This window comes from Acanthopagrus latus, chromosome 2 (genome assembly GCF_904848185.1).
Source record: "Acanthopagrus latus isolate v.2019 chromosome 2, fAcaLat1.1, whole genome shotgun sequence".
NCBI classification, from domain to species: Eukaryota; Metazoa; Chordata; class Actinopteri; order Spariformes; family Sparidae; genus Acanthopagrus; species Acanthopagrus latus.
The window spans coordinates 27,020,428-27,032,843 of NC_051040.1; the positions used below are offsets into that span (position 1 = coordinate 27,020,428).

Below are 12,416 nucleotides of genomic sequence, written 5' to 3' on the forward strand. Positions count from 1 at the left end.
ACAGCAGCACTGATTGATGTCTTCCTAAAGGCAGGGGAATGATTAAAAACCAGCAGCTCTGCATCTCCGATAATTGCCTTATATCAGAACAGTTGTCAGTACTTGTTCTGGCTGTTTAGTTCTTCACGTCCTTCCCTCCCACGTAGGCACTGAAATTTAAATATATATTAGGGCCGATATCCTCCCCGCCTGTTAATGCCTGCTGGTGAGACGAAGAGAGAGGCGCGGACATCCAGAGTCAACACTCATCTTCTGTCTCTCCCTCCACTGGCTGGCGGAGCTCGGGGAGGCAGCCAATAAATCTGTCGGTGCAGCGGCCACAGACATCCGGTCAGCAGGTGGCAGATGCACCGACAGACAGGTGCAGAGACAGCAAGCACAAAACATAGGTAGGTAGAGAATGATCATTTGTGCGTGTCTGTGTGTGTGTGAGCAGGCAGTTTCCATGGCAAACAATGCAGTGGTCAAGCAAATCCTCAGCGAGACTTCATTAATTCTCTTCCAACGTCATGAAAATGGTGCCATTCGGTAAATAAACTCACAGATGCCGGGCACAGAACATTTTGTCTGGAGAAGCTTTTTAGCTGGCTGCTCCTTGAAGTCAGCGGGTGCCTGTAGCCCACTCTCTCCATCTTAATTTACAAGAGTGTGAGGTGGACGGGCAGAAGTGGAAGTCATTATTTTTTTATCATTATTTTTTTTGCTCGGAAACACATCAGTTTTCACTGCATTTCCCCTCTGTCTGAAACGCACTGTTTCAGCTCTGGTCTCTTTAAGGCCCCTCCCCTGAAGTCTGCTCTGATTGGTCAGCTGACACTCACACCTGAGCCAGCGCTGCTCACCTTATCTTCATGTCCGCACTGTTGTGTTTTCAGCTTCCAGCTTAGCTTATTATTCCCTATAAGAGCAGTGTGCCAGGACCTGTTAAATATTAACCAGCGGCGCTCATCGTCACTGAGGGAACAGGACGTGATCCTCGGCTGCTGGACCCTCTGTCTGGCCATTTCACAATCATCTGTCCCATCAGTAAGTCTGTTTGACTGCATATAAGAAAATAAACTGATAATTAACTGAGAGGAGGAGGAGAAGCACTGCTACACTTCCCTCTGTGTGTGTGTGTGGATCTCAATGTGTGGATCAGGCGGGATATATCATCCTGATCAGTAACGGTGGGATGAGAAAGTGAAATACTTCCTTAATGAGGAAAATATTAATGACATTACCTGAAGTGATCCTCCAGCAGAAGAAACAGTATGTGTATCTACATTAACATGTGCATTTGTACAGGTGAGAAGCTGATAAACATGACTGATTATTTAAAACTCCTGACCTCACTTAATGCCCAGCACACCCAGGGGCGCACAGGTACATTTGCTTTTCACACAATGTGGGCGCTGGGGGTGAAAACCAAACCTGCGTCAGTCTGAAACTTATCTGTGGTATCTGTGGCAGAAATACACTCAGCTGACATTTACTCTGGTGACTGGGTTGGCAGAACCTACTAAGATCCAAGTACATATACATATAACGTGATGAAGTATCCGGTTGTTACTTGGTTATCAGCTCTGATTATCATGACATTTAAGGATAATTCCGGTGTGTCCTCCAGACCTGTTCAGTGTTTCTTTTCTCCACCTACTTCTCGGCCTTCAAAGTTTTCTCTGCAGGGGGGCCCACACTTAGCTTGTAAAGCAGGGAGGGTCTGCTGGCTGCTGCACACATTCAGCTGTGCAGCCGCGTCATTTCTGACCACTCAGTGGACTTGTTGAGCACCCTGAGAGGAGCTGTTGTTTAGCAGCAGAACAATGAACAGTAAGCCTTGTTAATCTTGCTTTGTTTCAATGATTCACCATCTCAATTGGTCTTCTTGAACAGACAGCGACTAATTGCCTCCCAGTTGATTTACATTATGTATACAGTATGCTCCTCCCTTATCAGAATTGATCTGAGTGATCTCAGCATTAAACTCAGGTCCAGAGGCATAGCTGCCAGGCTCATCTGGGTCTGATCAGGCTCCTCTTTACTTTTCTGTCCAATACACTATCAGTGATGTAAGGCCTGAATCTGGAAGTGTGAGAGCAAACAGAGGGCTTTTTCAAAAAGGTTTTCATTCCAAAATACTGTTTTTCTTTTGTAGAAGACAGCACTATGTCTTCTGGATGATCACAGTGGACATGATCACTTGTTTCACCTCTGCTGCTTAAGCTCATATTTGACTGTCAAACAAACCGAAGGCCTGAGAAACTGAGTTTTTTTTCTTTTTTCAAGTAAGTTAAGTATTTAGTCATTTCTCTGTTGCTGTTTGTCCATGTTTGTCTTTATTCTTCGACAAAAAGATACAAGTCCAATATCTGACTCATGATGTTGGCAGCTCAGTAAAGCTGTGTCTAACATTTAGTGGAGATTAAGTCATTCAGACAGAATATATCAAATACTGAATAATGTTACAATGTTGGCCCAATGAAGGTACTGCTAAGCCAAAGAGGATGTCACACATGGGAGATGATCCCAAACACACATGAAAGCAGGAATTGTGAGATGTGGTGTCAGTTTCCATGGTGCAAATCTGTGGGGCTATTAACCACATGCACATTTGGACTGGACTGGTGAACATCTCAGTCAGCCAGGTGTTTTCAGGTCTCCTGCGTAACAGTCATGAAATGTCTCCAAACACACCAGGACATCGTCTTGAGGACAACAACATCAGTGCCTATATTCTGTCCCAGCTACAGACCAACAGCAGAGACAGTGAGTTGTGTTTCATTTTTAACGACAACATGCTGGCTGTGGAACGTGTTGGCTTGTATGTGTGTGCTAACCACTTTACATGGGACTGCGTCAGTAACGAGGGTCAGTACAAAGCTGGCTTTGCCTCGACACTGACACCCAGCATCTGCACCCAAGCCACAGGTAAGTGTCGCCGCGGTTTGATAGTATTTACAGTTCCCTACGAGTATGGTGAAGTCAGCTGGACGATGGCTAACTCGTTGAATGTTAATAATATTACGAGGTGGCTTGGTTGTCACCGTAAAAATCTGAAAACGTGCAGATTGGAGACAGAGACTATGCTAACAGTCTGTACTTCTTCAGGAGCCTCTCCTTCTGGGTCAAAGTGGTATAGTTAAATGACAGCATCTCAGTGAGCCATAGCGATACATCCACTCTAAAACATTAGCGCATGCTACCGCTAGCATAAGCGGCATCCTCTCCCTGAGAGAGGCATGTAGCAGGCAGGGCTCTCCAAGTAGGCATTGACAGATGGAGCTCATTAGCATTTAAAGGTGCAGGCACAGAAACAGCCTGCTCTCAGTTGAGCTCACTTGAGCGATTTTTAGACAGCTGAAATTCAGGACCACAGATGGGTTTGGGGCAATGCATATCAAATGCAGTGTTGTTGGACCTCTGACAGCTGTGTGAAATAGATGAAAAACAGTATAATATGGGAGCTTTAATTCATTTCACTGTGCCCCTCAAATATACAGTATGAGTGTATCCGTACATGGATGCATGTGATGCATATTAGTTGCCACTCATGACACTTTGAACCTGAATTGATGATGTTTTTTATGCATTTTTTAATATGTGATAACTTGTCAATTCATCTATGTGATACCTGGTATCACACTACAGCTAAGAGTATCACCTTGTTAAATCTGTAAACCTCAACCTCCTCAGAGATATTGATATGATTTAAGTAAAATGACAGTTTGACAGCAGAGGCGGACACAGGGGAGGAATGAAGTGTCACCTCTGATGACATCACGGGTCACCTCTCAGTCTCCAGACTCCTTAAAGAAACAATAATGATGATCTTCTCTTCTGCTACAGTAAAAAAAAGTCTAAAGCTTAGAGCCAACAAGATGGGAGTCTCCCTCCCTCCCCCCTTGGAAAGCTGGCCACCACCCAGACCTCAGCTGCATGCTGGTAACTCAAGCATGCTTGGAGAAAAGAACTTGCAAGCCAGAGGCCTGCTACACCTTTGTGTCCTGACTGAACAAAGTCAGGTGTGAAGAAACTGGAGAAACTTCCCAAACAGAGAAACAGAGAGAGAGAGAGAGACAGAGAAAGATATGCAGGACCCCACGCTAACAAAGGCTGACCGGAAGATCGGCGCCTCCTCCCTCTTCATCCTCATCAGACCCAACTCCTTCTCCTTCTTCTTCCTTGCAGCCTTCGCTTCACTTCCTTCTCTGGATATCACTCAAAATAAAGGACGCTCGATATAGGAGAGAAATGTCACACTTCAACCCACGAAGCAACGTTCCAAGACCAAACAACAGTGACGTGTTAGCAGGTAGCATCTTTGGCAACTCAAATAAAAACTGAATTTGTATCTGATAAAGTCGCTGTCAGACTGTCTGTCGGCTGTTTGCCACACGTCCGCCTGAAAAAAGTGTCTGTTCCCTGGCAGTGATTATGTTACTTGATTTTGAGCAACAAACTCAGAATGTCTCTGTAGCCCTCCACTATTGTGTTGTTGCAGTTACTGTCTCTGGCAACTTATAAAGAAAATAAAATCAGCAAAAGTAATGAGGAAAAAGTCAATGTGATCCAGTCAGGCAACGTGATACATTACAGCAGATGATAAGTGACAATGAGTCTTGTCAGAATGTCTTTGGCACTAAGACTCTACAGGGAGATTTCATGATCCCAACCCACGATCACCCCATGGAGTCCAGACACTAGTGGTGGTTGATGACTCTTCTGAGACAGACAGGCTGATGAAGCTGATGGTGCTGGTGGATATGCAACGATTGCCAAGGCCTTGGTGCGGCATCAGTAATGGAAGTACAGCGATTGTACATGTAGTAGCAGCCTATCCATCATCCTTTGCTTTTCTTCTCATTTAACCATGTTTGTCTTCCGAGCTGAGCACGGGAGGTTACGGCTAACATCACATTTTCCTGCCAGATTAAAAACCCTCTTGAAAAAGCATGTAAAATCATCCTAACACACCTGTCCCAAGGTTATCGAAATGATCCTATGTTTAGCCTAAAGTACAGGCATGACAGGGCTCTTTGCCAAAATACAAGGATGTGGCTTTATTGTATGATATGATTTAAATAACAAAAACAATTCACTAATATATCATTTTAGGTCATTATGGCTGCAATCATTATTTGGATGGGGGTGAAAAATGACCTGCATACGCAATTAAAATGGCTGACCAGGACAGGTAAGTCTGAAGCTAGCCCACCTCTCCTCAAGAAATAAATCCAGCACAAACAGGGCTTTAGAAAAGTCTGATCTGAAAGAATCTTTCGAAAATAATGTTGAGCCAATTCGCGTTCAGAATGTACACAAAAAAAACACACTTGGGTCGTCAGGGGTCACAAGAACCCACAAAATTGCCAGTGAATGATGTCTTTAGAGTTTCTCAACTGGTTTTCAGCCGTAGAGAAACAGTTTTCATCCTTCTTGTTGATCCCAATGGGACTGAAGTAATCAGCATGGAGATGACTGTGCGTGTGTGTGTGGAGGGCATTAATGGTGTTTGTTCCATGCAAAAAGAGGATTCAATCTATTGTCCTGCCCTGCCGTGGCCTGCCTGGCAAATCACTGGAGTTCACGGCAGCCTGAAGCGCCGACTGCAGCGCGGCGTTGATTAAATCCGACCCAACGGTCCAGAATTACTTAAGATAATTACCAAACTCATTTTCATCCACAGCGATCATTTCATTTCAATATAGGTGACACACTGCTTTAACAGCGACTGTCTGAGCTCGCCGTGTGATCAAACGAAAGCAGCCCATCATTTCTATTGACCGTGAAAGCACTGAAAAAAAGAACGCCCCAACAGACTGCAGAGATCCAATCTTATTTTCTCTCTCCACACACTCGAGCAAAACTGCTTCACGGCGGAGGTGACACCCGGAGTTCATGCTGACACCTGAGGAGGAGAGATTTTCATTTCCTACAGATTCTCCAAATGTATGCTGCTACAATTCTTCTTTTTCTACAATTTGCTCCCACCAGGATGCATTTTATATCACGTCTGCACTCGACTTAGGTTCCTTTAGCATCTAGGGCTGTGCGATATATTGTTTCAGCATTGACTTGGACAGGTCAGTGAACAAACTCAAACCCAACCTGCAAAAGCTTCGGTCTTATTGTAGTCACATCATTGTACAAAAAAACTAAAGCCTCATCTCCATGTTTGAGGAATGATGATAATGCTAATAATAATGTGGTGTGTGTGCCGTGCTTGAAGTAGAGATGCTGTTACTCCCCTCATTCATATCTTGGCTTGCGTGACAGGGGGCTGCTCACAGTGGCACAAGAGGCCCTACACAGCCGGCAGTTCCGACTGTTGGACTGACCATGTCTGATGGCCAGTTCAACTATGCTGCCGTGTGTCCGACTTTGGCACTTTTCACAGACAGACATAATTACGTCTGGTGATTCTGGTCATTCGGTGAGATTTCAGATTGCAAACAACCGAGCACCCCTCCGCCTCACCCTTCACTACTTCCAAAAACATGAAAAAAGTGCAAGGATTACTAATGCAGTCAGTGTTTGGTTTGTGCTTTCTGGGCTACTGCAGCATCTAGACTGCAAGCTGGATGAAGGGTTTTGCATATGTTGAACAATTAACTTCTAGAAAAGCTCTTTAAAGCCTGAATAAAGTTGTTTGATTTACAGAGCTGGAGAAACCCAGGCATCAGTTGTTTAAGGTTTCTTTTTATGACTGATTCGCATATTGTGACACACTGATGTATAAGTGTGTAAGTCTCCATCTTCATTTGGTTGCAGGCCTTCAAATGAGGTTCCTATGATAAAGGCAATGCTACAGCAATGCAAAGTGAATAAAGATACAGCTGCACACTCGCAGACTAATCAAGCGACATTTATCCGTGGGAGTGTTTGTATGTCACACTGTAAAATCCAAACAAAATAACACAAAATGAAAAATGCAATTCAGGCAATAGTGACACGCACAAACATTTTGATAATCACGACTGAGCAAAAAAGGCAAAGAGAGACACAGAAGGTGGGAAAGAAGGAAGCTGAGTCGGGAGTCGACTCCAACTGTGTCCATGAGAGGGTGAGAAAATAACGAGACAGAGACATCAGTGGATTTTTCCATGGCGTCCAAAGGAGCAGCAGATGATGACACACTGGTGACACGCTGAGAGGCACATACTGTACCGTAGTGAGACACACACACGCACACACACACACACACACACTCACTCACCAGGCCTGAGGTTTCCTCTTGAGCAGGCCCTGCCTCCTCCACCGTGAGTGCGGGCTGAGATGGTAGGTCAGCTGACGACAAACCTTCTCCATCGCCCCGAGAGAGTCACCCTCCTGTTGGATGGCAAGAGACAGAGGCAGACAGACTCGGTTACAAAAAGGGGAAACCATATGATGGTTTACAAAATCTCAGCTCATTAAAAAATGTTATCTATTCGTTCGTATTTCATGTCTTATTAACCGTTTTATGGGACTTTATTTCTTAACATTTTTATTTCAAAATAATTCCAATTATTTTCCTAGTATTCAGTGTTTTTACACTAACATTTCTATTCTAAAATGCTTTGTAACACTCTTTCAAAAGTTTGCTTTCATTTTTGTCACTTTACTGACTTTCCATGACTATGGTATTGTAGCTGCCCTCTCCAGTCTCTTGTCCCGTGCCTTGTAAGCAAGGAATGTCAATAACATTTGCATTCTTGTTGCTCTAGCTGCCTGGAGCTAATCAGTATCAGTAATTACTATCAGTTTTTAAGTTTGCTACTTTAGAGAGGGGGAATGTGATTGGTTGAAAGGTAAGAGCACAGTGACAAAACCACTCTAAGGAAATGTGACTATGAAATCAAACTTGGCATGATGTTGATGACAAATGATATCTTGTAAAATTCAGTGATGGAAATAAATAGAGAAATAACATTTCACAACCATTGTTTGAGTTAAAAAAAAAAAAATTGCAATTGTTGGCTGATCTATTCCATAATGTCTTTTTCATTGTTTTGAAGCAACATTGTGTAACTTTTTTAAAACCTTAAAATAGCAGCTTTGAATCGTTTGATGGTAGAGTGTCTCTGTCACAGACACTCTGCAGTTCACATTTGGTTTTACCATCCAGTCAGTCAAGCTGACAGCTTCAAGCCTTTCATTTCACACCTGACAATACATGCCTCTCCACATGCCTCTTGAGTGAGCTCTTGCGACCGGAGCTCACTTCCCTGCTCTATCATATGCATGTCTATATCAGACAACTCACTTGTTGGTATTACGTTATCTCACACCTTTACACTGTTTCTTCATGCGGTGATACCCCACCTCGCCATCTGTGTGAAAGTTACAGATGTGGAGAGGGGGGACAGTTTGGCTGTGACTCCGGTGCGTCTCCAGAGGTAGTATCAGAGCCGCAAAAGAGGCAAGACAGAGGCACAGATCAGGAGTGTTCAGGCTGATGAGTTTACAGACTGACAGCCAAACAGATCCTTCACTCGTCAAAAGAGAAATGTCCCACACTTCAACCCACAAAGCAGCATTACAGGACCAGACAACAGAAATGTGGTAACTGGTAGTGTCTTTGACGACTTGTATAATAAAAAAAATACTGCAGTTATACGTGGAAAAGTGTCTGTCATCCTGTCTGTCCTACCAACATTTATCACATTTCTGCTTGAAAAATGGTGTCTGGCCCAAATAGCAGAGCCAGGCAGCTCCTGCAGTTGATGGGATTTAGAGCCAAAAAATTTAACTCACCATGTCACCTTCTGCTATTGTGTTGTTGTAGGTAATGTCTCTTGTATTGAGAAAAATCACTATATTATGCACTGACATGTCTCTTTTGGTTCCGCTGCTTGGTTCAGTGTTAACGAACAAAGGTGGCGTAAAGGCGAGCCTTCTTTGCGTCGATAATGCGGAGTCTCTCTTTGAAACGGGCTTTTGTGTCATGACTTTGACGCTGTCAGTCAAAGCTTTTACAGTAAACAGACACGCAGAGGAGTGGAAAAAAAGGAGAAATGTCATTTCGACACAATATTGATGTTGTGTATCGATTGGCTGTGTCCATAATTGCTCTCTATTTGGCGACCAGTGTGCTACTTTACAGTCACTTACTCAGTCAAACACTGAAATGAAAAATGTCAGGTTAAAAAGCATGTATACAACTGTCCCGCAGTGACACCTCGGCAACTCATTCAAAGGCAGTTTAAGACAATAGCTAATGAGTTGCTAATGCACTGCTCCATTTCTAGCCAGCCCTGTGTGTGTGTGTGTGTGTGTGTCTGAAGCTCCCACCCATATTGAAATGTATTTATTCAGGTGGTGAGTCAGGTTTGCAGGTCCCCAGTATCCAGTCTAAAACAGATGGTGAGGGGAAGAAGTGATATCAACAGAGAGGTTCAGTGTTCCTTAAACTGTGAGATAGCACACTGCGTTGTTTTGGTCAGTGTGTCTGTTGTTTTGTGCTCTCCTGGTAAAGTAATATAGGGCCAACGTTGGAAAGTACAGCCGAAAAACAATTTCTCTAGAAGACAGCCGTGAATGAATTGATGCCCAGAGGGTAGCAGACAAAGAGTTCTTCCATTTGATTGACTGCTAAATGAATTTCTCATTATTCAAATTAAATCAAGCAATAATGACTTCCATGGAGAATCTATGAAGATGTTCTTATAAATGTGTCTGTTAAATCTGTTAAATGTTCCAAAAACAAAGTTGAAAACATTTTGTATTTGTGTAAAATGACACTTTTAGATATATAATGAAACGCATACTGCACACTTTGACTTTTCTTGTTTCAGTAAGAAAATACAGTAAGGTCATCTTAATATTCTAATGAAAAACTGACTCTTTGAAAAAAGGTTCATGAGTTAAGAACATGTTAATATGTTGTGTGCCCCCCTTTTGCTTTAATGGCAGTGTTGTCGTCATTTCTGGAAAACAGAGGACTGTCCACAGCAAAGAGTAGCACTTTTCTTTATTCAGCACTTATAGTGGATGCATCAACCAATCAATATGAAAAGCCTTCTTGTGGTCTGTTTTCATAAATGAACACAACCTGAACTGACAGAGACACCTGTAGTTCATACACCAGCACTCTTGACATGACTACCTCCAAGTGGGGTGTTATAATACAAAGAAGAAAACAGCCTGTGGGGTTGACGTCAGGTGACTGTGGAGCAAAGTCCATGACACTCAGGACTCCTCGGTCTTCTTTTGTCATCAAGTAGTTCTTGCAAAGCTCTGAGGTCTATCTGGGCTCATTATCCTGCTGCAGTATGAACCCTTCTCCACAAAGATACGAACCAGAGGATGTAGCATGTCTCTGAAGAATATAGTGGTACTTCTTCTTCGTCAGGGTGAAGTCAATTATGTGCGGGTGTCCAAATCCAGAGGAGGTTAAGAACATCCCAGACTTGAATACTGCCCAACACCATTTCCACTGTGGATGTGAAACACTGTGATATCATTCTCTCTCCTGTTTGTCTCCTAACACACAATCCTCTGTCACTGACATACATTTCAAACTTGGATTCAAAGTAAATGGGGTTTTTCCCAGTTATCCACTGTGAAATTCTGGTGTGTCTTAGCCCACCTCAGGAGTTTGGGCTTGATCAACCTCCTCACATTTACACAATTTAGAGATACAGATTAACCTGACTTCACAGCTTCCGAAGGCTCTGGGGAGAACATGAGTCAAGTCTTCCCAGCAGAGTTACGGACCTTTCTCTACAGATGAATCCAGCTTAGAGAACTATGGCCGGTCTCCACCCCAGGACCTTTTTGCTGTGAGACAACAGCTAACCACTGCACCACCATGCTGCCTAAATGGTCAATGTCAGCCTAAAAGTACAACGTCCTAGTTGCAGAAATGTTGACATTTGCAAGGCTTTCAAGATAAATACCAGGTTCAACATCTAAGTGATATTTGAACAACATTTTAATTTTCAAACAATATTTCCAATTTAAATTGCTGTCTATCTGCCTGGTCCTGGCCGAGACACATTGATGTTGTGTTTTGTACTGACACTCCAGCTAATGCACAGTCGAGACGTCTCATCATGTCAATAAAGCTGCATGAATTGAATTGTGCTGAAGTGAAAGAGGGGGAGCTCAGGTCGATGAGGACAGCCGCTGGTTGGAGCCTCACGGCTTCGCTGCAGCCTTTTCCTACATTTCACTGCATCCTGCTCTCCCTCTCTCATCCCTTTCTTTTCACTTTGTCTCTCGTGACCACCCTCTCAGCTCCACCTCGCTTCTAGTTCTTTGATTCGTTCCCTCCCTCATCTCTCTTTCTCTCTCTCTCTCTCTCTGTACATTATTGATACAGAACACATCTATGAATCTCTCCTGTCTCCATGGAACCGATGACCTATCCTCTCTCTCCATCTCTCCCTCTTTTGTTTATCTGTCTGCTTCATCTGTATTCCTTCCCTTCAGGCTGTTCTGTTGATAAAGTTAGTTTGCACAGTACAAATGGATCCATTATTTTAGTCAGTATTTTTCACTGCCTGCCCTGGTAAATCACTGCTAAATGGTTCCTCAATTCTGCAGCATAATTGTCCGGGTAATTCAATCTTATATTGCTTGTTTCAGCAGTCAAGAGGTGCAAAGGAAAGCCTGGCTGACACAGAGCCATGGATCTCTGATCGCAGGGAGAAAATCATGTGCTCTAGTGAGGGAAAGGTTATGATGGACACTGCTGTCTATCTGTATCTTGGGAGTTGATGACGCTGTCATCTACCTGATGCAACAAGCCCATTTGCACCTGGATGGTGGTGGCAGCACTGTGATAATCACATTCTTTGATTTCTCCAGTGCTTTTGACACCATCCAGCCACTGCTACTGGGGGAGAAGCTGCGGGTGATGGGTGTCGACACTTCCATTGTCTCCTGGATTACTGACTACCTGACAGGCAGGCCACAGTTTGTCCGTACGGGCAGTGTCCTGTCTGATGTGGTGGTTAGTGATACAGGAGCTCCTCAGGGGACTGTACTGTCTCCTTTCCTGTTCACCTTATACACCACTGACTTTCAGTACAACACCGGGTCGTGTCACCTGCAGAAATCTTCTGACGACTCGGCTGTAGTTGGGTGTATAAGTCAGGGACAGGAGGAGGAGTACTGGGCACTGGTGGACAACTTTGTAGAGTGGACTGGACAGAATCACCTGTGGCTGAACATCAGCAAGACCAGAGAGATGGTGATTGATTTTAAGGAAGAAGAGGAGGACAGCTCCCCAACCACTGTGCATTCTGGGAAAGGATGTGGAGGCAGTGGAGGATTATAAGTACCTGGGTGTTACCATCAACCACAGACTGGACTGGAGATCTAACACTGAAGCTGTTTACAAGAAGGGGATGAGCAGAGCAGACTTCCTGAGGAAGCTGAGATCCTTCAACGTGTGCAGCAAGATGCTGGAGATCTTTTATCAGTCTGTGGTGGCCAGTGTACTTTTC

General features: G+C 43.8%; 1 protein-coding gene across 2 annotated transcripts in view; it reads right to left on the minus strand.

Moving 5' to 3' along the window:
• Nucleotides 1-12,416, minus strand: part of lrrc75a (leucine rich repeat containing 75A) — a 55,631-nt gene that overhangs the window by 20,856 nt on the left and 22,359 nt on the right. For both annotated transcript variants that reach the window (XM_037082287.1, XM_037082296.1), the window contains exon 3: nucleotides 7,199-7,311. In XM_037082287.1, coding sequence (XP_036938182.1) covers nucleotides 7,199-7,311 — 113 coding nt within the window. The remainder of the gene's footprint in view (nucleotides 1-7,198; nucleotides 7,312-12,416) is intronic.